The sequence below is a fragment of the Cebus imitator genome, unplaced genomic scaffold (assembly GCF_001604975.1).
Source record: "Cebus imitator isolate Cc_AM_T3 unplaced genomic scaffold, Cebus_imitator-1.0 Scaffold171, whole genome shotgun sequence".
Taxonomy (NCBI): domain Eukaryota; kingdom Metazoa; phylum Chordata; class Mammalia; order Primates; family Cebidae; genus Cebus; species Cebus imitator.
In genome coordinates this window covers 1,339,261-1,365,801 of record NW_016107486.1, presented here as the reverse complement: position 1 = coordinate 1,365,801, position 26,541 = coordinate 1,339,261, and the positions used below count along the sequence as shown (strand labels likewise).

The 26,541-nt window shown below is 34.5% G+C and overlaps 1 protein-coding gene across 6 annotated transcripts in view; it reads right to left on the bottom strand.

The window, feature by feature from the left end:
- The window catches only part of DYNC2H1 (dynein cytoplasmic 2 heavy chain 1), a 390,963-nt gene that overhangs the window by 90,024 nt on the left and 274,398 nt on the right, over positions 1-26,541 (bottom strand). For 5 of the 6 annotated variants that reach the window (XM_017544781.2, XM_017544784.2, XM_017544782.2 and 2 more), the window contains one exon: positions 6,233-6,442. The exons of the other annotated variant lie outside the window; for it this stretch is intronic. In XM_017544781.2, the coding sequence (XP_017400270.1) occupies positions 6,233-6,442 (210 nt within the window). The remainder of the gene's footprint in view (positions 1-6,232; positions 6,443-26,541) is intronic. 6 annotated transcript variants of the gene reach the window in all.

Below are 26,541 nucleotides of genomic sequence, written 5' to 3'. Positions count from 1 at the left end.
GTGCTGGGATTACAGGCTTGAGCCACCGCGCCCAGCCTATTTTTCTTAATATTTTTACTACTCATTGAAAGTAAAATTGAATAGAAGAATCTCTGGTGCAACACTGAATAGAAGTAGAGTTTAATGCCTGATTCCTGATCATAAAAAGAAATCACATAGTCTTTTACTGTCACATTAACGGTAGCTTTTTCATAGATGCCCTTTTATCTGATTGTAGAGGTTCACTTCTAATCTTAATTGCTAAAGGATTTTTATCACAACTGGATGTTAAAATTCTCTAATATTTTTCGGTGTGTATTGAGATGTTACGATTTTCCTTTATGAGTCTATTAATATGGTAAATAACATTGATCAATTTTTAAAATGTTAACCTAAATTTGTATTTTGAGGATGATGCATTATCCATTTTACATTTTCTTGGAATCAATTTGCTAATATCTCATAAGAAGTTTAGTGTTTGTGATTATGCTCAAGAAGCAAATTGGAGAAGGGTTTTCACCTATAATAATGTCTTTGTTAGGTTTTTAAAAATCACTTTATTAAGGTACGATTGACATACAAAAAACTGTACATATTTAATGTTTACAGTCTGATGAGTTTGGAGATAAGTATGCACCTGGAAGACCATTATCACAGTCAATGCTAAACAGTTATCCATCATCTCCAAAAGTTTCCTTCCTCTTTTACTTGATTTTAAATATACATTTATTTTAAGTTCTGGGACACATGTGTAGAATGTGCAGATTTGTTACATAGGTATACATGTGCCATGGTGGTTTGCTGCACGTATCAAACTGTCATCTAGGTTTTAAGTCTTGCATGCATTAAGCATTTGTTCTAATGGTTTTCCTCCCCTTTCCCCCTACCCACACATCAGGCCCTAGCATGTAATGTTCCTCTTCCTCTGTCCATGTGTTCTCATTATTCAACTCCCACTTATAAGTGAGAACATGTGGTATTTGGTTTTCTGTTCTTCTGTTAGTTTGCTAAGAATGATAGCTTTCAGCTTCCTCCATGTCCCTGCAAAGGACATAAACTCATTCTTTTTTATGGTTCTATAGTATTCCATGTTGTATATGTGCCACATTTTGTTATCCAGTCTTTGTTGATGGGCATTCCAGTTGGTTCTAAGACTTTGCTATTGTAAATAGTGCTGCAATAAACATATGTGTGCACGTGTCTTTATGACAGAATGATTTATTAGCCTTTGGGTATATATCCACTAATAGGATTGCTGGGTCAAATGGTATTTCTGGTTCTAGATCCCTGAGAAATCGCCACACTGTCTTCCACAATGGTTGAACTAATTTACACTCCCACCAACAGTGTAAAAGCATTCCTATTTCTCTACATGCTCTCCAGCATCTGTTGTTTCCTGACTTTTTAATAATTACCATTCTAACTGGCATGAGATGGTATCTCATTACGGTTTTGATTTGCATTTCTCTAATGGCCAGTGATGATGAGCATTTTTTCATATGTTTCTTGGCCACATAAATGTCTTCTTTTGAGAAGTGTCTTTTCATATCCTTTGCCCACTTTTGATGGGGTTGTTTTTCTCTTGTAAATTTGTTTAAGTTCCTTGTAGATTCTGGATATTAGACTTTTGTCAGCTCGGCAAATTGCAAAAATTTTCTCCCATTTTATAGGTTCCCTGTTCACTCTGATGACAGTTTCTTTTGCTGTGCAGCAGCTCTTTAATTAGATCCCATTTGTCAATTTTCGCTTTTGTCGCAATTGCTTTTGGTGTTTTAGTCTGAGGTCTTTGCCCATGCCTATGTCCTGAATGGTACTGCCTAGGTTTTCTTCTAGGGCTTTTATGGTTTTGGTTTTTACATTGAAGTCTTTGATACAAAAGAGAGAGCAGGAAATAAAAAGAAATTAAAAGTATCAGGAATTAGAGAGGAGACATCACTACAGTTTCCACAGACATTAAAAAGATATTAAGGGGATGTTATTAGCAATCTTATGCCTGTAAATTCAATAACTTAGATGAAATGTACAAATTTCTTGAAAGAAATTTACCACCAAAGCTTATTCAAGAAGAAATGCTGAAACTAAACAATCTATATCAATTAAAGAAGTTGAATTTTTAAAAGCCTTCTCACAATGAGAGATTCTAGAATTTACTGGTGAAATCTAACAAATATTTTTTTTTTTAATGCAAAAACCCTCAGTAAAATTCTGGCACACCAAATCCAGCAGAATATCAAAAAACTTATCCACCATGATCAAGTCGGCTTCATCCCTGGGATGCAAGGCTGTTTCAGCATGGGCAAATCAATAAGCGTAATCCATCACATAAACAGAACCAATGACAAAAACCACATAGGTGCAGAAAAGGCCTTCAATAAAATTCAAGACCCCTTCATGCTAAAAACTCTCAATTACCTTGATATTGATGGAATATATCTAAAAATAGTAAGAGCTATTTATAGCAAACCCATAACCAGTATCATACTGAATGGGTAAAAGCTGGAAGCATTCCCTTTGAAAACTGGCACAAGACAAGGATGCCCTCTCTCACCATTCCTATTCAACATAGTATTGGAAGTTCTGGCCAGGGCAAAGAGGCAAAATAAAAAGTAAAGGGTATTCAAATATGAAGAGAGGAAGTCAAATTGTCTCTGTTTGCAAATGACATGATTGTACATTTAGAAAATCGCATCGTCTCAGCCCCAAAACTCCTTAATAAGCAACTTCAGCAAAGCCTAAGGATGCAAAATTATTGTGCAAAAATCACAAGCATTCCTATACACCAATAATAGACAAGCAGAGAGCCAAATCATGAGTGAACTCCCATTCACAATTGCTACAAAGAAAATAAATACCTAAGAATACAACTTACAAGGGATGAGAAGGACCTCTTCAAGGAGAACTACAAACCACTGCTCCAGGAAATAAGAAAGGACAGGAACAAATGAAAAAAAAAAAAAATAGAATCCATGCTCATGGACAGGAAGAATCAATATCATGAAAATGGCCATATTGCCCAAAGTAATTTATAGATTCAATGCTGTTCTCATCAAGCTACTATTGACTTCCTTTGCAGAATTAGAAAAAAGGATTTTACATTTCATATGTAACCAAAAAAGAGCCCATATAAGATGGAAACATAATTAAACCTATTAATTTCAACTACAATGGTACATTCTCTTAGTGATTATTCAGCAAGATAAAGCAATTTGGCATTTGTACCTTTGCAATTTTTGCCATATATTTTAAATTATGTTTTAAAGCCTATGTTCTAACATGTAGAGGATAACTATTTTATAGTATTGTTTTCTTAATCAAATTATAATATTGAGTCCTTTCACAAAAAAATAAGTTTTAGCAGAACATCCAAAATTATCAAAAAAATAAAAGAGTCATTATTCTCTCTGGGAAATTTCCTATTCCAATCATGTCACATGCAGTAAAGAAAATGTCAAGTACTGAACTCTTTCCTAAAGCACATTAAATCATATGTCATCACACATAAATTGCCACATTTGAAATAAATGGGGTAGTTCTGAATTCTCAGTTTTTGTTAAACTCATTAGAAAGTAAATGTCAGAAAGTGTTTTACTGATCTGGTCTTAGTGAAAGTCAGACTAGTCTCATTTGAATTTGATCAAATATCTGAAACTACTTCTAAGAATACCTTCTGTGACAGAATTTAAACATGCTTTATTAAACACATTTTTCATCCTTTGAAAGAATTCTAACAAATTATTTTCATGCAAATAATGCAAATATTTCAAAAGTAGTGACATTCTCTGAGGTAAGTATAATATAGGATACTTAATAAATTACATATTGAAATTATCTACATCCTACATAAATACACTTTAATTAAGAAATAAGCCATCCAGTTTTGTTGCTATGTGAAATAATGAAATACTTAGCAGATCTTGGTTCAGAGAAAATTTTAAAAAATGAAAATTAAGAATTTATGACCCCTTTCTAAAATATTTTGGTCTTTAATAAAAAAAATTGTTTCATATAATTAAGCCCTTTTGTTCTTTTTAATCTTTCAACATAATCTAATATAAGCCACATTATATTACAATCATAGAAAATAATTTAAAGTTAAATTATCCTTTTTTTTTTCAAGTGTTTATGCCATGGGTCACTGAGATAATTAACCACAGAAACAAAAGAAGAAACCAAATTTGCCAATTACTTTCCTATATTTTTTATTAATATCATATAGAACCATTCTGAAATATCTTATTCCAAACCTAACTTAACTAGCTATCTCTTCCTGAGATAAGAATTACAGCAACCTACATGACATTCCTATTTCTATAAACTCATTTTGCAAAATGATACCAGACAAATGCATGAAGAGCTGCTCTTTTCATAATTAAATTCTCCTAAAATAACAAAAACAACATTTGTAGGGTGCTCACTATGTGCCAAACACTTTACTCATGTTTTAATCTCATAACAGTCCCATAAGGTAGGTACCATTATTGCCCTCATTTTACAAATGAGAAAAGTGAAGTTTAGAGATGCTTAATTAACCTACCCTGGATTACACAGTTGCTATGTGGTAGAATAGAATTCAAACAGGCAGACATATTCCAAAGGCCTCATTCTTAGCCATTTTGCTATATTGTTTCTACATATAAATATCATTATTGCCTAAAGCATTTAATCCAAGTTCCTTTCTTTGGCTTTAAAGACCTCAAAATCTGGTCCAGAACTAATTTTACTACACTTCATTATGTACCAGTCCTACTAGACTTACTGTCCTCTTCTACATGTCATCTTCCTATATTATTATTACTCTTCTAATTCAACAGCAATTCATCTTAATGATACATTTTGCTCTGTACAGCATATAGTTGGATAAAGAAATATGCTCTCAAGAGCATCTATCTTTTGATCTATAAATTTGAAGCATTTACATTTATTGTGACAACTGGACATACCCAGATTTAAATCCTGATTCTGGAACTCTTTGCCATGTGACTCTGATAATGTAACACCCCTCTGCCTCAAATTCATCACAGTAAAATGGAGATAATAGCATGTTATTCATAATGTTGTTGTGGTGATTAATTGAGTTAATTAAGTAAAGTTCTTAGAAAGTTTAGAATCCTTTCCAACTGGTTCCTTCACTGTGCTAAGAATCTTTCATGACTGATAATATATCTACTGCAAATTAAAAACAAATTAGTTACAATCTGTAGTACAAATCAAAACTCTAGTATTTTTATAATCATGGTTAATTAACAGAGACAGAAATCCATGTGGAAAGAAAAAACAATACAAAATGGATTCTTTTTCAAGGTAAAAAGACAAGGATGCTAGAGTAGATCTTTCTGTATATGTGGAAAAGCACTATTTTAATGTTAGTATATACGAACATAGGAAGTTCTAGGAAGGCTATCATTTTATATTCAGATAGAGAGGACTTTTAGGTTGACTATCAGAGGTTTTCCTATATTGAGTATAAACAGCAGGGGGGAAAAAAGAAAACTCTTAATTTCTGTAGCATTCCAGTGAAATGCTTTCCAGACACTAAGTTCAGCAAAGTTTCTATTCTCCAAATAGCTAAAATAAATCTATGCAGAACATCCCATATTTTTGTTTCTATCAAATAGATCTAAAATACATGAATTTTGCTATCATTTAAAATGGTCCAATTTTTCAGTGCAAGAAGTGTTGATTTCCCCTTTTTCTAAAAGTATCTAGACTTTTCAGTGGGTAACTACCCTTTCCTTACTGTTAGTATATAGATTACAGGCAAAGATAAATCCATCCCCAGCTCCAGGAAGAGGCATTTGGCTGAAGCTCTGGTCAATGACAGCTTTGCACACACTGCTCACTGAGCTAGTATGGGAATAGGCATAACACATGAGCCAACTGGTTTTAATCAAAGCAAATTCTAAGATTTTTGTGTGCATTACTAGGAAACAGGTATTCTTTCTGTTGGACTTGCAGCTGGTATATAGGGGACCTGCCCCAAAGTAAAATTGACATAGATTTCCTTACAAATGCAACACTAGATAGCTAACATACACTGAGATCCTAATGACAATTTAAGCTCCTACATCAAGCTGGCATAATGCTAGCTACCACTGGAGTCTTCAGTTACATCAGCCAATTAATTTTTATATGGATTAAGCCAGTGTGACTTGGGTCTTCTGCTGCTATTAACTATACGATTCTTGATAAATATATGTGTGATGAAGAAGTCACTTATAACAATGAAATTAAAATACAGTTAGTACTCACTTACCTTTTGGTTTAATAAAGCACTTGCCAATTTTTGTACTTCTGAACTCAATAAAGTAGTTCCTCTGATGACTTTGCTGAGAGCAGCAAGAGACTGGTGAACACTTTGTACTAAATGAATAGCATTAAATTGTTCAAGAATGATGAATGACATTATTGGGGATCCTTGTCGATCATTAGGAGGAGGCACTTTCTGATGTATCAGGTTTGAATTCTAAAAGAAAAATGTCAAAATATTTACTGAATAGTAACACAGATCACTGATATATAAAACTCTTTGAAACTTATTTAAACCTTTTGTTCTATTCTGTTTTAAAAACTGTTTTGAAATACATTTATAAACTGTCAAATGTATTAAGTCAGCAAATACACAGGAAGGGAATTCTGGGGTTCACCAACATTTAAGGCGGTATTTGGGGCAGGCATGGTGGTTTACAACTGTAATCCTGAGATTGTGCGACTGCACTCTAGCGTGGGTGACAGAGTAAGACTCCCTCTCAAAAAAGAAAAAAAAAATTGTGTGAGAAATGGAAATTGCTGGTACCCCAGAGATGGAAGTTGCAGTGAGCTGAGATCGTGCCACTGCACTCCAGTCCAGGCAACAAAGTGAGACTCCATCTCAAAAAAAAAAAGAAAAAGGTTTGAGAAATGGGAATTAAAAAATAGTGAAAGGGAAACACATTAAGTAAGAGTCAGTATGGTAAGAAAAGAAAGTAGAAAAAATGGCATCCTGTAAGTCAGTGCAAAGAGATCAGAATAGCGGCAAAACTACTTAACCACTGCAAAGAGAGCAGAAGAGATCATGGTTTTAAAACAGAATGTGAATGGGAATTTATTTCAATTTGAAAATTACAATATAAAACCACAATAAAAACACACACGAAATCTTGTGCTCAAGATCAGTGAACATTATATCTCTACTTTAACAGGGGCTGTGATATATGACAGTTCTGGAGTTTCTTAAGAAAAACTGAAGGAATCCCATTTGTTTCAAAACAGCTTATGTCATTAAGAGAAAAAAAATCACTTTCAGTAATATTCTAAAAGTGTCAAAGAACTGCCAAGATATAATTCTGGAAAGTGCTGTTCTCTTACCTACTGCTCATTATCTTAATTTTTCTCTATGTATTCTGCTTATAGTCCTCATTAAGGATCCCTTCTCATTTTACTAGTTGCCACATAGACAAGTCTATGGTGGTATTGTTGCTTTTCATCTATTTTGCATAATAAGTATTTAATAATATGATGATTTACCATGCTTACTGCCATTAAATAAATCAACATTAAGTAAATTGTATTAGCATAAAATTATTCCTAAAAACAGATTCAGGCTATGACCTTAAATGTTGAAATTTTTATTCCTGTCACTGCTATATTTACAATATTAATACTATGAAATCATTTTGGAGATACATACATACTGAATCTAGAAGGAAGAAAAGTCTAGTATTATAAAAAGTTAATTAGAATTAACTATTTAAATCAGAGCATGCAATAAATAATGTTTAACACGTCTCCATCCTAAATCAACTAAGTAATAAAATTCAAATAAAATTGGAGTTATAGACTTTCTGTAATCCTTTATATTAAAACAGGCTTCCCGGGAGGAAATAATATGTGTTATTTAAATATTTATCAATCATATACTAAAAAGATTAACAAGTACTAATTTAGTTTGTTTCAAAGTATGTTTGTGAATTTTAATATATTTTATTAGATTGATAGCACTGTTTGCACTGTCACTTTATAAAACAAAAACATCCAAATTTAGATGACTGAAGCAAGATTTCATTTATCTATAATCCAAGAAAATAGGTAGCTAAATGGGCTAATTTTTTGTTTTTTATTAACTTTTTTTGAGAGGGTCTTACTCTTTCACCCAGGCTGGAGTGCAGTGACACAATCATGGCTCACTGTAGCCTGGACCCTACCAGGTGATCCTCCTGAGTAGCTAGGACTATAGGCACCTACTACCACACCAAGTTAATTTTTGTATTTTTGTAGAGACAGGGTTTTTGCCATGTTGCCCAGGATGGTCTCAAACTCCAGGACTCAACCGATCTAGCTGCCTTGGCCTCCCAAAATGCTAGGATTACAGGAAAGAGCCACTGCATCCAGCCTACACTTTATAAAGAGGTTGATTCAGCAACCCACACAATATCAAAGCTTAAGATAACATCTATATTCAGGTGTGCCTAATCCTTAAGTCCATGACTCTTTCTAATAAACCATGGGGGATCAAAGTCAACAGAATTTGGAGAGGTGCCATCATAGGCTGCAGCAGCTAAAACCACCTTATGCCTCAGTGCCACCCTCTGAGAACAACAGAGCAGGGCAACAGTATTATCAAAGCCTAAATTACTGGGAGAATTGTCCATAAAGCAAGACAATAGAAAAATGTTTCAAAGACAATAAAGAGATTAACATATTTTTAAAAGGTTGCATTAGGAGAGCAACTACTAATAATACTTAAAATTCAACTAGAGTTGAAGTAAGCACTATGGTCTAGAGATGTGCAGTAAGTGTAAAATACACACTGAATTTCAAAGACAAAACAAAAAGATTTAAGATATGATATTAATAATTTTTATACTGATTACATGTTAAAACATGAATGTTGTGACTGTACTGGTTAAATAAAAAATATACATATTAAAATTAATTTCATCTTTTTTGTACATAGTTAAGTGTGGCCACTAGAAAATTCAAAATCCCATACAGAACTCTCTTTTGTGCTTCCCATGATACTTCTGTTGGACATTAAATAAAATCCTGTAAGTTCAGCAATAACAACAGAAGAAAAAATAGCATATAGTAGGGTCTCAAACCATGAAGAAAGAAATGAAGGAGAATGGTAAGGTAAACTGCAGTATATAAGCTATAATAAATTCATGAATGGGGAAAATATAGCAGATAATAGCAAGATATATTGTAATATATACTATAATACAAATCATTTCCACAAGCCTTCACAAAATTTTAATAACTCAATTCTAAAAATAAACACAGCTGTTTTATACATTCTCAAAATATGAATAGAGCATATTTATGCAGTAGCAACATGTTAAGCTGTATGTTACATAGTCTTGAAAATAAACTTAATATTTATAATTCAAATATAGCTAATAATCACTAAATGAGTATGTTACATTACAAAAACTATGCAGTATGCTTTTTGATTAAACTATTGAGTGACAGCCATATGTTTTGTCAATTGATTACTAGGTTTTTTTTTTTTTAATGAGTAAATACAATTGATTGAATTATATATTTTTGAAGAATTGCTTTTGACATTTTAATATTCATCTTTTCCTTAAAAAGCTCAGTGTATACGGACAAAGTCATTATCTGATCATAGAGCCGTTGGGAGGGAATAGGTTTTCTTTTCTTAATTCCTTTCTGTCTGCCTTTCTTTTTTTCATTCTGTCTATTTCTCTATTTTTATAGATTTAGGGGATACAAGTTCAGGTTTCTTACATGTATATAATGCATAGTGGTGAAGTTCACACTTTAAAAGTACTCATCACCTGAATAGTGACCATTGTACTTCATAGGTATTTTTTCAACCCTTACCCACCTAACCTTTTACAGTGTCCCATGTCTATCATTCCACTTCGTATGTTCATGTGTACCCACTGTTTAGCTCCAATTCATAAGTGAGAACATGTGGTATTTAACTTTGTTTCTGAGTTATTTCACTGAGGATCATAGCCTTCAGCTTCATCCAATTGCTACCGAAGACATAATTTCATTATTTTTTTATGGCTGAGTGGTACTCCATGGTGTGTGTGTGTGTGTGTGTGTGTGTGTGTGTATACAAGTTATCAATATTTTAAAACTTAACTATTAAGCAAGGAAAATCCTTTGGGCAAGAAAAATTTTGTCTAATTTGGTACAATTTAGGTGTGAAATCAGGTTGTTTGTGTTTTAACTGAAATAATTTCCTAGGTGGGATGCTATTTTACACCTAAGTAAATGGATGACACGTGAAGTAGTATTCTTTTTGTTTGTTGAGGTTTTAGATAATTAAGGTTTTAGAAATTGATTCTCTCTCAGAATTTTTGTCACCAGTAGATACTCAAGCAAGACCAGAGTTTAGCATGGTTTTCTGTAAATGTCCAGATAGTAAATATGTCAGGCTTTGTGGGCCATAAGGTCTCTGTTGCAGCTACTCAATTCTTCTGTTGTAGGGTGAAAATAGTCATAGACAATATAAACAAATAGGCATGACTGGGTTTTAATAGAACTGTATTTACAAAAACTAGCAGCAGGCTGGATTTGGCCTATTCCTGAGCTGTAGTTTGCCAATCTTTCAACTAGATTATCACTTGTGTAAGGTGTTATAGGGATTGATACAGAGTCTAGATAACATCAGAGTCCTTCTCAGACATGTGACTCAATGAAATTCGTAAGATGTAAAATGTAGTCTCTGTTGTGTATATTTACCCATAGTTTATAAAATAGTAATTAACAAATGGACAAAGGTATTTTTTTTCCATACCATATGATCACATCTTGGTTCAGTATATGTTTTCTATGATAAAGAAGATAAAGATAACAAAAGACTCTATGAACAATCACTTTAAAAAGCAAAAAAGTAAATCAGAAGTAAAAACAAAATTGGAATGGCTCTGAAAGGGTTGTAGAAAAGGGAGAAATACCTTCACTTTCATGTGATGGAAATTCTAACTTTGCCCTCAAGTAACCATTCATCCCTCTTTAGATAATTATTTCCTAACATTTTCTGGGCAGAAGCCTTTCCCAAGTCTTAGTCTGTATGGTTCTGGAAGAGTTGATTCAACTCAGTTCAACAAACTAATTTGTAACTTGAATTGGGGCTTAACTAATTAGAGTGTTCCACTCTCCTGACCACACTGACTGGTTCAGGGATAGCAGCATGACCAAACTGAGACAATGAAATGTATGAATTCTGCTGGATATTCTGAAAAACAGGTAAGTGTTTGTTTCTATTAGATTTGAACCTAAGGGACCTTAAGTCAGAGAATAGCTGCAATAATTCTGTGATAATAAAGACAGGCTGTATGAAAAATGGTGCCAATACAGAGGAGAACAAAGTCTGTGTGTGTCTGTGTGTGTGTGTGTGTGTGTGTGTGTGCGCACGCATGTACATATATATGAATGCATATAAAATATATATCAGTGGTACAATGATACGTAATATACATTATCATATATATGTATCTATCTCAACACATCAGTTCTTTCAGAATATATATTATATACGAGGATATATATATATGATAATAAATATATATGTATATAGAAATCACTGGGTCCTCATGACATCCTTCACGTTCCTTGAAACAAGCTATGAAAAAAACCAGTTTAACACCTTTTCAGTCATGTAAATCATAAATTTCCACACAATAAATTTCCACTATTCTTTTTCTTTTGAGATGGAGTCTTGCTCTGTCATCAGGCTGGAGTGCAATGGCATAATTTTGGCTCACTGCAACCTCTACTTCCCAGTTCGAGTGATTCTTCCACCTCAGTCTCCCAAGTAGCTGGGATTACAACTGTGAACCACCATGCCTGGCTAATTTTTGTATATTTTTTAGTAGAGACGGGGTTTTACCATGTTGGCCAGGATGGTTTCAATCTCTTGACCTTGTGATCCACCCACCTTGGCCTCCCAAAGTGCTGGGATTAGGTAAGTCAGTTTGAGCTGAGTATTCCAATTACTTAAAATCTAAAATGTCTTAACTGATTAATGCAAGTTCAACAGACAACTTTCCCAAGCATCTACAATCAGAAAGGTCAAAATAATACATATCTGCATTATATTATGTCTATCCACAAGTGGATTTCTGGCAAAACTATGTAAAGAGGAGGGTAGGGAAAGGAATAAAAAAGGAAAGAAAATAACATTATAAGTTTGGTGAGTTCAAAGACTTGAAATATGATAGACCTTCTGAGCACCCATTTCACAGGATAGCTGGCTGCCTTATTGTATCTAAAGCCAGTTATTAGTGAACAAACAGAGCTCAGATTCCTAAACATTTTATTTCTAGTAACAACTATAGTCATACCTCAGGAGATTGGATCCCCCCTCCTCCCACAGCACAGGGTATCCACAGGAGATGAGAGCCCTTCCCCTACCAATACCAAAATCCATGGATACTCAAATCCCTTATATAAAATGGTATAGTATTTGCACATAAACTGCACACATAATCCTGTATACTTTGAATAATCTCTAGGTTCCTTATAGCACCTAATACAATGTAAGTAAGCATTCTGCAAGTAGTTGTTATACTATATTGTGTTTTTTCAGAATATTTTCAATCTGCAGATGTGGAACCCACAGATTCAAAGACCTGTATTCCTTTTCATACCAAATTATCAAGTGGATCAAATGAAACCCAAACAGTCATGTTTTAGTTGCAATTAAATATATGTTATTTAATTGAGCAAGTAGAATTCAACCAGGATAAGTATATAATAAATACCCAATAAATTGTTTAAATCAGAAATGCTGAAGAGCTGAAATAAAGGGAAAAATGCAGGAAACTAGTATATTAAGTAAAGCCAAGGCTGAAAGAGAGGGGGAGTTGATATTGTTTGGCTGTGTCCCCACCCAAATCTCATCTTGAATTCCCACATGTTGTGGGAGGGACCCAGTGGGAAATAATTGAATCATGGGGGCAGGTCCTTCCAGTGCTGTACTCATGATAGTGAACAAGTCTCATGAAATCTGATGGTCTTATAAAGAGAAGTTCCCCTGCACAAGCTCTCTCTCTTTGCCTGACCGCATCCATGTAAGAAGTGACTAGCTCCTCCTTGCCTTCCAACATGGTTATAAGGCCTCCAAGCCATGTGGAACTGTAAGTCTATTAAATCTCTTCCTTTTGTAAATTGCCTAGTCCCAGTGTGGCATTAACAGTAGAGTGAAAATGCACAAATACAGGAGTATTCTGAAAGATCTGAGGCACAGAAGCTAATGCTATAAGCTATTATATATTTCTAAGAGAAAAATCAGGAGAAACCTACAAAGCACTAATACAAAGGAGATTTTGTTTGAAATAAGGTTAGTGCAAAAATAATTGTGATTTTGCCATGTTAATAAAAATGATGAAATTCTCAAGGCATTTGAAATTATCAAATAATTTTAAAGTAAATTATTTTTAAAAGTGACTACTAATAAAAAGATGGCACATTAATATAAATTTTTATTTCTAGGAAAGTATTTTTAATATGATACCTACTCTATAATTTGGCCTGAGGAATGATTCTGCTCTGTAAAGCTATCAAGAGGTAACCTAGTACAGTAATAGAGTAAAAATACAATCTTACATTCAGAGGCCTAAAACACAGACCATGATATTTAAGAGGAAGAATGGCTAATTTTCATGGAGTACTGATGATACATCAGGCATATGCCTTTCAGTAGAAAGTTATTTTGTTACATTTTAAGAGTTTCAGCCAGGCACCGTGCACGGCTCATGCCTGTAATCCCGGGACTTTGGCTGGCCGAGGTGGAAGGATCACCTGAGCTCAGGAGTTTGAGAGCAGCCTGGCCAACATGGTGAAACCCCATCTGTACTAAAAATACAAAAATTAGCTGCATGTGGTGGTGCACACGTGTAATCCCAGCTACACGGAAGGCTAAGGCAGGAGAACTGCTTGAACCTGGGAATGGGAGGTTGCAGTGAGCCAAGATCCCACCATTGCACTCCAGCCTGGGCGACAAGAGCGAAACACTGTTTCAAAAAAAAAAAAAAAAGAGTTTCAGGAATATAAGAGTGTGAGAGAAGGGTGGGTTATAAAGAATAACATGGAATATAAACATTTGAGCTTTGTGGAGGACTTAACACTGAAAAGTTTATATTTTCTTCAGTGCCCATCTAATAATCAAATGATGTGTATTTTTTCCATGAAATGCCTTTTGGTGAATGCCTTTTGGTGTGCTTTACATGCATGATTGATTCTCAGAAAGCCAATAAGATAGCACAAAATACTTTGTGTGTGTATGTGGTATGTTTTAAAGTATGAGAAGAGCACAACTGCTCTCAAAAAGTAAGCCAGTTGGTTCATAAATTTATGGCTAAAAGGAAGGGTTAGCATTTTAACAGCTACTGTACAAACTCCAAAAGAAAACAAAAAATCATTCTAACAACACATAACATCACCACTGGAAAAAAAAATGGAAGTCTAAACAAAGCATCATCAGTTAATACACATATATAACTTATTTCACAGTTGCTCAAAATAAAAAGTAGATTATTTCAGCTTCTATTTCAAGTAGGGCTAGCTACTGATGAAAATAACTAAAAATGTTGAATAACATATTAAAGCATATTCTTAAATGCACCCAAATGTAACTATGAGCTCAGAAGTAAGGCATGATTATTCAAAAAGTTAAGTGTTGAGTTTTCAATCTTCATCTTTATTTACTTCATCTTGAATGTGAATAGACGTATTGTAGATCACAGATTTCTTATTCTGTCACAGTAACTAAGTGTGTTGCCCCTACCTTCTTGCCCCAGGTCTTATTTCTGGGGCAGCCACATGAAAAATAGATCAATTGTCCTATTCAAGTAGACAGATCTTCCATTGGTTAAGTACAAGGGGTTAAAGAAGATGGTTTTTCTCTGCTTATAAAGAGGATGAAGGCAACTGTCCTCTTTCCTTTGAAAGGGAAACATAATGTGACTGAATTCTAAAGAATGTGGTATATAAATAAAATCTCTCCAGCAGCCAGAGGACCTAGAGATTACTCCAAGTTTTAGAGCTTTATTCCTTTTCATATGTAAATATTTAAGGAGATAATGCTATAGTCCCTCTAGGACTCTGAATAAAAGTTTTATTATCCTTTCTGAGTAGAGCAATAAACTAGACAAATAGCCAGTCTTATGAAGAGTCATAAGACTGTTATTTTTTACAGAAACACTGAGAATGTAACACTTTGAAGATCAGATTCAGCTGAAAAAAAATGAGTGAACTGGAAGACAGTTCCGTAGAATTTATTCAGAATGCATCATGTAGGAAAAAAAGATGGAAAATATGAGAAATAAGACACATGATGAACAGAGAGAAAAAGATCTAATATATATCTAATCAGAGTTCCAGAAAAGATAGTGAAGCAGTCAAAATTTAAAGAATAACTCAGATGTTGATGTTACTGAACACCACCAATGAAAATTCAAAAAGCCCATTAAATCTTACACAATTTTTTTAAAAGAATGAATTAAAGAGAACAAAAATCCATACTCAATCTCAACAAAGTATAACTGCAGAAAATCAAGGTAAAATCTTAAAAGCAGCAAGAAAAGATATATCAAAGAAACAAAAATTGACTTCTCAACAACAGAAACCAGAAAAGATAGAATTCTATCTCAACTCTGCGTTCAGTATAGTGAGACATTAGATGTTAACACAGAATAGCATACCCTTTAAGACAGCGGGTAAATTAAAGGCATTTTAAGATAAATAAGAACTCAAGCGTTTACAACCAAAAGATATTTTCTACACTACAAGCAGATACAAAGTGAAATCAAACAGAATGTCTGAGATGCAGGAAGAAATAAAGAACAACACAAGTGATAAACATGGGGCAAATCCAAATAAACACTGATGTACATGACTACAGCAACAACAAGAAGACTGAAATATCAAATAATAACTACATATAAAGTTGGAATTGAGTACAATATTCTAAGCTTCTTGAACTCTCTGGGAGTTAGGTAAATATGCTGAGTTTGACTTTGATAAGCTATGTATGTACAAAAAAAATATAGGATACCAACTAAAAAGTAAAAAACACATATAAGTTGTAAACTAGGAAAAAGAAACATTAGAAAATAATTAGTCCAAAGGAAGATGAGTAAAAAAAAGTAGAAAATCACAAATGTATAATATTATAATTAATCCATATAACGTAAATAGACTAAATATTCCAGTTATAGGTCAGGCATAATCCAGCTATAGGCTTTTTATAAGAGGCACCCATAAAAAATTGAGAAAGTTAATGTTAAAAGTATGAATTAGGATCTATCTAGCAAAAAATAACCAAAAGAAAGCTGATATACATTTATTAACATGAGAAAAATAGGAAAAACGTAAGAGCTAAAGAGAATCACTTTATGATAATAAATGTTCAATATGTCAAGAAGAGATAACGTTCTGAACCTGTATAAATAAAAAAATTGATGAACAAAATACCATTTTGTGTATGTGTAGTGGTATAAGTTTTGAATAAATCATTTTTAACTAAAGGACAAAATGTGAGTAGAGCAGTCAACAACAGCAGAATATGCATTCTTTTCAAACATAACAAAATGTTATTACATAGTGGGCTGTAAAGCAAATCCCAACAAATTTGGAAAGTTAACTGTCATAAGATCATATTCTCTAGTCATAATATAGTTATACATAATAGAAATCTACACCTAAAAGGTAATCAAAACAGTAAAGAATGAGTAAAAAATGGAGCATAGAAGATGAAGTTATAATGAAGTTTAGAAAATATTTGAAACTGAACAATAATGAAAATAATAATCAAGCTTGTGGATTATAGTTAAAACAGTGCTCAATAATATAGCCTTCAGTGCTTTAAGATTTTTAAAAGGAGGAAGAATTATCACATTAACCACTCAAATCAAGAAGCAAAACATTAGAGGAGAAAGCCAGTAAAATTAAAGGATGTGCAAATGAAAGGTATATTCTATTATGTAGGAGATATCATCTCTCAGCATATAGGTTTGTGAAGCTGGGGCTAACTCTACAAACTGAAGTTCTCCTTTACAGATGATGTCCTATTAGGTTCTGCCAAATGGGATTTCTAAGAAGAATGGGAAGCAGGAATAGGGGAAAAGGAACTTACTCTTCCTGTTCACCTGAGATTCTTTTCAGTATCATCCCAACAACAGCAGCTGGCTCCAACGTTTAGCTTATTTTGGCACCCTCAGAATCAGCCAAGGAATCCCCCCTCAATCATATGAGTACTTCTGAAGAGCAGCACTCCTTCCTCAGAGGTCTAAGTCCAACTCCAAAGGGTCTTTCTCCAATTCTACATTCAGATTACCTCAGACTCCTTGATTCCCTTTGTTCCCCTAACTCTAGGGGAGGTAGCTGCTTCCTGCAAATACCTCAGTTATTGCACTGTTTCCTTTTTGCTTTTTGAGCTCTCTGACACTTGTGTTACCAATTCTCTATATTAAATTATCCATTAAAATATCTAACATTTGTTCGGCTTTGCTGATTGAAACTCTAAGTAAATGACATAATTTTTATTACCAAAAGGAATGAAACATATCAGTTTAGGAGGAGGGGCATAGATAAAGTTTTTTACTAAGAACTAAATTCGAAGGGAAATCTTTCACATGGGACGTATAAAACAGTGAATTTGTTTGTGGAGTTTCAGAAGTGTTAGCACAAAAACCGCTCTAAGCACAACTGAGAAATGCTTTCATCCAACAAATGTATGGTTACAGATAAGTATCCTGCCACTAAGTTTTGAAAAACAGTATATAGCAATCATTTTATGATCCACCTTGATTAATAGAAAAGAAAATTGGACAAGACTCTGAGAAGTAGTTATCAATTTTAAAGATATTTTTAGTTCAACAACCTAAGAAAGTACTATTTCTGTTACTTTCTTAATTTTATTTAACTTCAGCATATTCTTTAGAAATTAAGCTACTCCAAGTCTACAAGTTTAATTGGCAGATACATAATCTAGGGAACATTCTGGACAAAGAAATACAGTTACTGGTTCAACTCTTGTTCAGAAAAAACAAGTGATACTTTGTTCAGAAAAAAGTATCACTTATTTTTCTCTCAACAAATTTTACCAGCCTAAAAGAGATTGTTTTATATGCACCACTTATCATATGGGTAATTTAAATGAGAATTAATGGGAGTTCTGAAGCTATATAAAGTAGATGTAAATTGGTTAGAATGTCAGTAATTCTCAATAGTTATCACCATCAACCAGGTATTAAAAATTGCTGGGTGGTAGCTGGTATGTAATAAAAATTTTAAAGCAAGAACTGACCTTTCAAAGGTATACATGTAGAATACTAAACAAGATTAGATTCTCAGGGTGTTATACTTTTCAGTATTTTGTTTTGCAAATTATTGTTTTATAAACTTACTGAATTTTTCAGAATGCCAGAAAAAATTACACAAACATAAGATGTTAAATTGTGTATTTGAACAGTTTACAAAATAATAACATGAGTTAACCATTAACACAAAGAAATGTCTAAAGTTATATACTTAAATACATATTTTACCAAAAAAATGTATTCACTCACATTATCACTAAAAATTTGAAGACACAGTCTTAATCTTCAAGCAGAAAGTCTAAATTCATTAAAGATCAGCTGGGCTAGGTGGCTCACACCTGTAATCCCAGTACTTCACAAGGCCAAAGTGGGTGGATCAAGAGGTCAGGAGTTTAAGACCAGCCTAGCCAATATGGTGAAACTCTGTCTCTACTAAAAAAGAAAAATTAGCTGGGTATGGTGGCGGGCACCTGTAATCCCAGCTACTTGGGAGGCTGAGGCAGAGAATTGCTTGAACCCGGGAGGTGGAGGTTGCAGTGAGCCAAGATCGTGCCACTGCACTCCAGCCTGGGCGACAGAGCAAGACTCTGTCTCAAAAAAATATAATAAAAAATAAAAAAGAGAAATTGAATATGGCAATGTCATAAGCACAACTACTGCTTGTTATGCCAAGCTTTTATAAATGTACAAATCCTTAAATAAGAATGATAATGTTTAATCTATGAAGACTGCCCATGTTTCAAAAACTATGATTACATCTATTTGTTATTATATCCATGCAGGATCTCTGTGAAGGCTAATTCTACTTTTGAAATATCATTGGACTCTTCTTACTTTATATTGATACTGTCACAATACTAAATAAAATCTGCACCCACCTTTCTCTTAGAACATAACTTCTTATTTAGTTTTTCAGGCCTCAGTCATCTTAATCTAATCCACTATTTACATCCTCATCAATTTTGCCTTTATAAAACACAAACCTCTTTATATCACCACAATGCCCCCTTCTTATTAGTTCTGTTATATCCCCCCTTTTTAATATATATATATATATATATATATATATATATATATATATATTATTGCATTTTAGGTTTTGGGGTACATGTGAAGAACATGCAAGATTGTAAGCACTCCAGCATGACATTAACCCCTTTCCAACCTAGTTCTATCGACTACAATCAGGTTAGAATAACAAACATGGCAGGTATTTCCTTTTCCCTGGAATACCATTTCACCTTTTTTTTTGTCTAAAGAATTCCATGGGCCTGGTGGCTCATGTCGGGAATCCCAGCACTTTGGGAGGCTGAAGCAGGTGGATTGCCTGTGCTTAGGAGTTTGAGACCAGCCTGGGCAACATGGCAAAACCCATTCTCTTCCAAAAATACAAAACATTAGCCAGGTTCGTGCTGTGCACCTGTGGTTCCAGCTACTAGAGAGGCTGAGGTTGGAAGGACTGCTTGAACCTGAGAGGCAGAGGTTGCAGTGAGCTTAGATCATGCCACTGTACTCCAGCCTGGGTGACAGAGAGGGAACCCCATCTCAAAAAACAAACAAAAAAAACCCAACACAACATTCTTTACTTCTTATCACATAACCTCCTAAGGAAAAAAAAAAAAAGTCTTCCCTGACTTTTCTATCAGCAGACTTAATCATTCCCTGATCTGAGTTTCCAAAGAAGACTGTAATATCTGTATTCTTTTTTTTTTTCACGTGTATTCGTATAAACTTTAGCATAATTTCTAGGGTAAATCACTAGCACCTAGTATAGTACCTACTGCATATTAGTGCCTCAATAGATATTAAATAAATAAATGAACAAATGAGAAAACAAATGACTAGAGAGAGAAGAGGTTATTACTCCTTTTTTACCCATGAAAAACCTAAGAAAAACTTCAGAAGTGATTCAGACCAGTCCAAAGGTAGTGAGTTATCTTGACTGTTCACAGTCAAGTTACAGAAATGATTCAGCTAAATTCCTGTAAGTACTTAATGTGAAAAGATCAGAACCTGGATGACTTGCTGCTCTTTACTTTTCATCAAAAATTGACTTATTTTTGTTAAAGTGTAATTATTATATTAAGTTTAGCTAGTAATTAACTATAACCTGATAAAAATAATGATAAACTCTAAAACCTAAATGTTGCACTAAGTTCTTTCATTTGAATTATTTATATGTATAAACTTTAAAATTCTCCCCAAATAAGAGAATTCCTATTTATTCAAGTGTCATATCTTAATTTGCCTAGTTTAAAACATAACTTTTATGGAAATTATTATTTAAATTATATATTGGTACTAGAAACACAGAAAGGGAAATGAGCAACAACTAAGAGGGCTTCTGGAACATACTGGAACATTGTCTGGCTTTTACTGGTTAAGCATAGCTAGGAGATTCCAAGAGAAGGACAGAGTATTGAGAAAGTTCTCACAGCATCTGTCATGGTTTGTTCATGCAACAATAAGATCTGCTTCACTATACAAGAGGCTTAGAAGTAAGGCTGGCTACAGAACCAAGTTATGGAGGGGAAGAAAAGGTTTTCCTTAGGAAAATAAATGTTATATTAATAAAGGATGGTTTGAAAAGAAGTAAGAGTCAAAATTGGAGTTTTCTGCCTTAGTCCATGAAGAATAGAAGCCTCATCATGGTAATGGCTTTGGGAAGAAAGTGGGAGGGGCAAAAATTATAGCAGAGTGAAAAGCAGAATATTTGATAAATTTGGCTATTATAAATGTAATATAAAAATTTTGAAAAAAATGTTTATTTTACAAACAAGAATTAAAATGGAGTTTTAAAAGCTACATTGTTTTATGTACAAAATGAAAAACTATCTCCCACTTCCAAATCTTGTGTTTGACAAAATAAAAGGATACCAAACACAGAAGATGGCACAACGGGAATGGGAAACACCTGGGAGAAAGAAGGTGTTGGGGCATGTATTAAGTGGGAGGGGAGGATATGGTAACTGCCATGGCTGGGGCAAACCAGACTAGGGAGAGATTTTGATTGCAAAATTTTCTTTTCACATTGTCTTGATTATATCATAATCCACTACATCACTATTTCAGAGCTAAAACATAGCCATATGAAGAACCAGACATAGGTAGCAGGGTACCTAATATACCACAGCATGCAATCCAGCTGGTTTGAGTTACCTGGAATAGGTGTAAAGATTGGCCTTAGAGTATCAAACAGAATAGATACAAACAAAAATAAAAACATACACCTAAACATATTATGGTAGAAATTAGTAGTCACTTTTAAAGAATAGGAATCCGATTAATTTTTTCAATAAAAGACCAATAAGTAATATTTTCTAAGAGTTGTAGGAAAAGAATTAGAAAGCTAAAAATTGATCTGCAGCTATACTATCAGTCTATTAGAGAAATGTGAAGAGGAAATAAAGATAGTCTCAGATGTAAAAAATTTCAGAAATGTTATTATTGCACAAAGAGAAACATTTTTAAATAACATTTTGGAATTGCCTTGAACTTAGAGATTATTCCCTCTGAGCCAGACACCACTGATTATTTTCATTTCAATGAGATGCAAATATAAGCATTATAAGCAATGCCTAAACTGTATTTATTTCATTTTAACCTTCCCTCCTGAAATTAAAAGCCTAAAGTATCTAAGCAGTCCTAGCCATTACAGTGGACTGAAAATCTACTTTCTATTTGGAGTCTCCCATGGGCTTACCCTAATTAGCTCATTTTGAGTAAGTGAATTGATTTCTCTTTAAACGAATGGTAAAAGCTCTTACCCTTTCCTTAATCAGAGCAAAGTAAGGCAGCCAGTCCTAAAATGTTATAACTTAAAGCAGGGAACTTGAAATATATATGATAAATTATCAAAAGAAATAAAAGGGCAAAGTGAATTCTAGCATGACACTGATAGATAAGGCTCATAAATACACTCTCTTGCTTGTGTGAAGTGAAGAGATTTGGGAGAGAGCAGGGTAAAATAGGGATAGAGATGTGCAATTCTTAATATTACTGACAATTATAAATATTTGTATCATAAATTTTTAAAAAGTTTATGTTCACTATTAATGAAGTTAAAATCACTTTTTGAACTGCATTTGCACATCTTTGCAAGAAAATATGAAAAGTAACCTTCAGCTGGCCACAGTGGCTCATACCTGTAATCCCAGCACTTTGGTACACCAAGGCTGGGGGGAATCACATGACGCCAGGAGTTTGAATCCAGCTGGGCCAACATGATGAAACACTGTCTCTACTAAAAATATAAAAATTAGCCATGTGTGGTGGTACATGCCTGTAATCCCAGCTAATTGGGAGGCCGAGGCATGAGAATCGCTTGAAACTGGGAGGTGGAGGTTGTAATGAGCAGAGATTGTGCCACTGAACTCCAGCCTGGGCAACACAATGAGACTCTCTCAAAAAAAGCAATCTTCACCCTATGTAAATGTAAAAAGCAGCTTCAACTTCTATCAAAGTAACTCTTCCACCAACATATGCAGAAGAAAAAATTACTTGTATTTTGCATATTCATTCTAGAATTAAATATTATGTATAAAAATGTAAAAGATTAGTTACATTTTTAGTTTAGACATTTAAAAACAGAATTATTTAACTGAATTATAGATATTGTTTCACCAATATCTATAAGTATAATGAAGAGATTAAAAAGTACTTTAAGAAGAATATTAAATTTTAGTAAATATTATGTACAATAGTTAATTTCTTATACAATGTTACTTTATTGAAAATAAACTAAAAAATACAATTGTTTCAAAATCAAATGAGAACAAGCAGAAAAAAAGAGTCTCTGAACTTGAAGATAGGTCTTTTGAAATAACCCAGTGTAAGGAGGAAAAATAAGAGAAAAAAATAATGAAGAAAGCCTATGGGTCTTATGGTACACCATTAAGTGAAAAAATATTTGCACTGCCTGAGTGTAAGAGGGAGAAGAGACAGAGAAAGTCACAGAAAATCTATTCCAAAAAATAATAGCTGAAAACTTCCCAAATCTTGGGAGAGATATGACATCCGGAACCAGGAAGCTCAAAGACCTCAATTATATCAACCCTGAAAGTTCCATATTTCAATCAAACTGTCAAAAGTCAAGGACAAAGAGAGAATTCTAAAAGCTGCAAGAGAAAAATGTGAAGTCACATATTAGGGAATCCCCACTAGACACTCAGATTTTTCAGCAGAAACCTTCCAGGTCAGGAGAGAATAGGATGAGAAAGTGCTGAGGGAAAAAAAATCAGGCAACAATATAATATCCAGCAAACCTATCCTCCAGAAGTCAAGGAGAAATAAAGAACTTTCCAGATAATTAAAATCTGAGATAATTCATCACCACTAGAGTAGCCTTATAAAAAATGATTATAAAAAACAAGAAAGTATAAATCCCACCAGTAGATGGCAAATTTCTAACAAACTAAGAATACTGAATTGCTCTAATGGTGCTACGTAAATCTTTCAATCCTTTAGTATGAAGATTTAAAGTCAAAATGGTTAAAAAAAAATAGCATCTACAAATAGTGGCTAAGAAACTCATCGTACACAAACATGTAAATTAAGATAACAAAAATATAAATGGGAGAAAGGCATGTAGCATTCGTATGCAGTCAAAGTTATGCTACCAGTTTAAACTACTCTATTACAACTACAGGATTCTTTATGTTAGCCCTATGGTGAAAATAAAGAAAGAAAGTACAACAGATACACAAATAAAGAAAAAAAATAGTAAACAAAGCTTAGTAACACTGAAACAACCAAACCAGATTTAAACAAAAGAAGAAAAGAACAAAGATCTAAAACACAACCAGAAAACATTTAACAAAATGGCTGGAGGAAGTCCTTACATACTAATGACCTTAAATATACATGGGTTAAATTCTCCACATTAGTACATTCTCACATTGCTATAAGGAAATACCCAAGACTGGGTAACTTACAAAGAAAAGAGATTTAATTGACTCCCAGTTTTGCATGTCTGGGGAGTCCTCAGGAAACTTATAATCATGGCCAAAGGCACTTCACAGGATAGCAGGAGAGAGAATGAGTGCCAACGGGGGAAATGCCAGATGCTTATAAAACATGACTGTGATTTTGAGAACTCACTATCACAAGAACAGCAAGAGGGAAACTGCCCCCATTATTCAATTGCCTCCCACTGGGTCCCTTACATGACATGTGGAGATTATGGGGATTACAATTCAAGATGACATTTGTGTAAAGACACAGCCAAATCATATAATTCTGTCCCTGGCCCCTCCCAAATGCCATGTCCTCACATTTCAAAACACAATCGTGCCTTCTTAACAGTCCTCCAAAGTCTTAAGTCAGTCCAGCATTACCCGAAAGTCTCAGTCCGAATTCTCATTCGAGACAAGGCAAGTCCCTTCTGCCTATGAGCCTGTAAAACCAAAAGCAAGTCAGTTACTTCCTAGATACAATAGGGGTACAGACATTTGGGTAAGTAAACAGGAGAAACTGGTCAAAACAAAGAGGCTATAGGCCCCATGCAAGTCCAAAATCCAATAAGGCAGTCATTAAACTTTAAAGTTCCAAAACGATCTCCTTTGACTCCATATCTCAAATCTAGGCCACATTGATGAAAGAGGCAGGCTCCCATGGCCCTGGGCAGCTCTGCCCCTGTGGCTTTGCAAGATACAGCCCCCCTCTCCTGGTCGCTTTCACAGCTGGTATTGAGCATCTGTGGCTTTTCCAGGAACATAGTGCAATCTGTCGGTGGATCTACCACTCTTGGGCTTGGAGGCTGATGGCCCTCTTCTCACAGCTCCGCTAGGCAATGCCCCAGTAGGAACTCTATATGTGGGCTACGATCCCATATTTCCCTTCTGCACTGCCCTAGCAGAGGTTCTCTGTGAGGGCTCTGACCCTGCAGCAGATTTCTTCCTGGACATCCATCCATTATCATACACCTGATGAAATCTAGGCAAAGGTTCCAAAACCTCAATTCTTGTTTTCTGTGCACCTAGAGGCCCAACACCATGTGGAAACTACCAAGGCTTGGGGTTTGCACCCTCTGAAGCAATGGCCTGAGCTGTATCTTGACCTCTTTTAGCCACAGCTGGAGCAGATGGAATGCGGGACACCAAGCCCCAATGCTGCACACAGCAGGGGGGCCCTAGACCTGGCGCAGGAAACCATTTTTCTCTCCTAGGCTTTCAGGCCTGTGATGGGAAGCCTGCCATAAAGGTATCTCTGACATGCCCTGGAGATATTTTCCCCATTGTCTTTGTGATTAGTATTTGGCTTTTCATTATACAAATTTCCACAGCTGGCTTGAATTTCTCCGCAGAAAATGTGTTTTTTGTTTTCTACTGCATCGTCTTCCAAAATTTAATGCTCTGCTTCCTCTTGAATGTTTTGCTGCTTAGAAATTTCTTTTGACAGATACCTTAAATCATCTCTCTGAAGTTCAAAGTTCCACAGTTCTCTATGGCAGGGGCAAAGTGTCACCAGTCTCTTTGCTAAAGCATAGTCAGAGTGACCTTTACTCCAGTTCCCAACAAGTTTCTCATCCCCATCTAAGACAACCTCAGCCTGGACTCCATTGTCCATATCCCTATCAGCATTTTGGTCAAAGCCATTCAACAAGTCTCTAGGAAGTTCCAAACTTTCTCACACCTTCCTATCTTCTAAGTCCTCAAAACTGTTCCAACCTCTGTTCATTACCCAGTTCCAAAGTTGCTTCTACATTCCTGGGTATCTTACAGCAATGTCCCAATCCCAGTACCAATTTACGGTATTAGTCTGTTCTCACATTGCTATGAGAAAACACCTTAGACTGGGTAATTTATAAAGAAAAGAGATTTCATTGACTCATAGTTCCACATGGCTAGGATCGCCTCAGGAAACTTACAATCATGGCCAAAGGCACTTCTTCACAGGGCAGAAGGAGACAGAATGAGTGCCAACAGGGGAAATGCCAGATGCTTATAAAACCATCAGATCTGATGAGAACTAACTCACTATCATGAGAACAGTGTGAGAAAACAACCCCCATGATTCAATTACTTCCCACTGGGTCCCTCCCATGACACAGGGGGATTATGGGGATTACAAGTCAAGATGAGATTTGTGTGGGGACATGGCCAAACCATATCATTCCAATTAAAAGATACAGTGTAGCTGAATTGATAAACAAGACCCTACTATATGTTGCCTACAAGAGACTCATGTCATCATTAAAGACAAATGGCCTAGCTAAGTTACTTGATTAAAATAATGATAAAATTGTAAAAAGTCTCTGCTTTAATAAGTTTCCATTTTATAATGA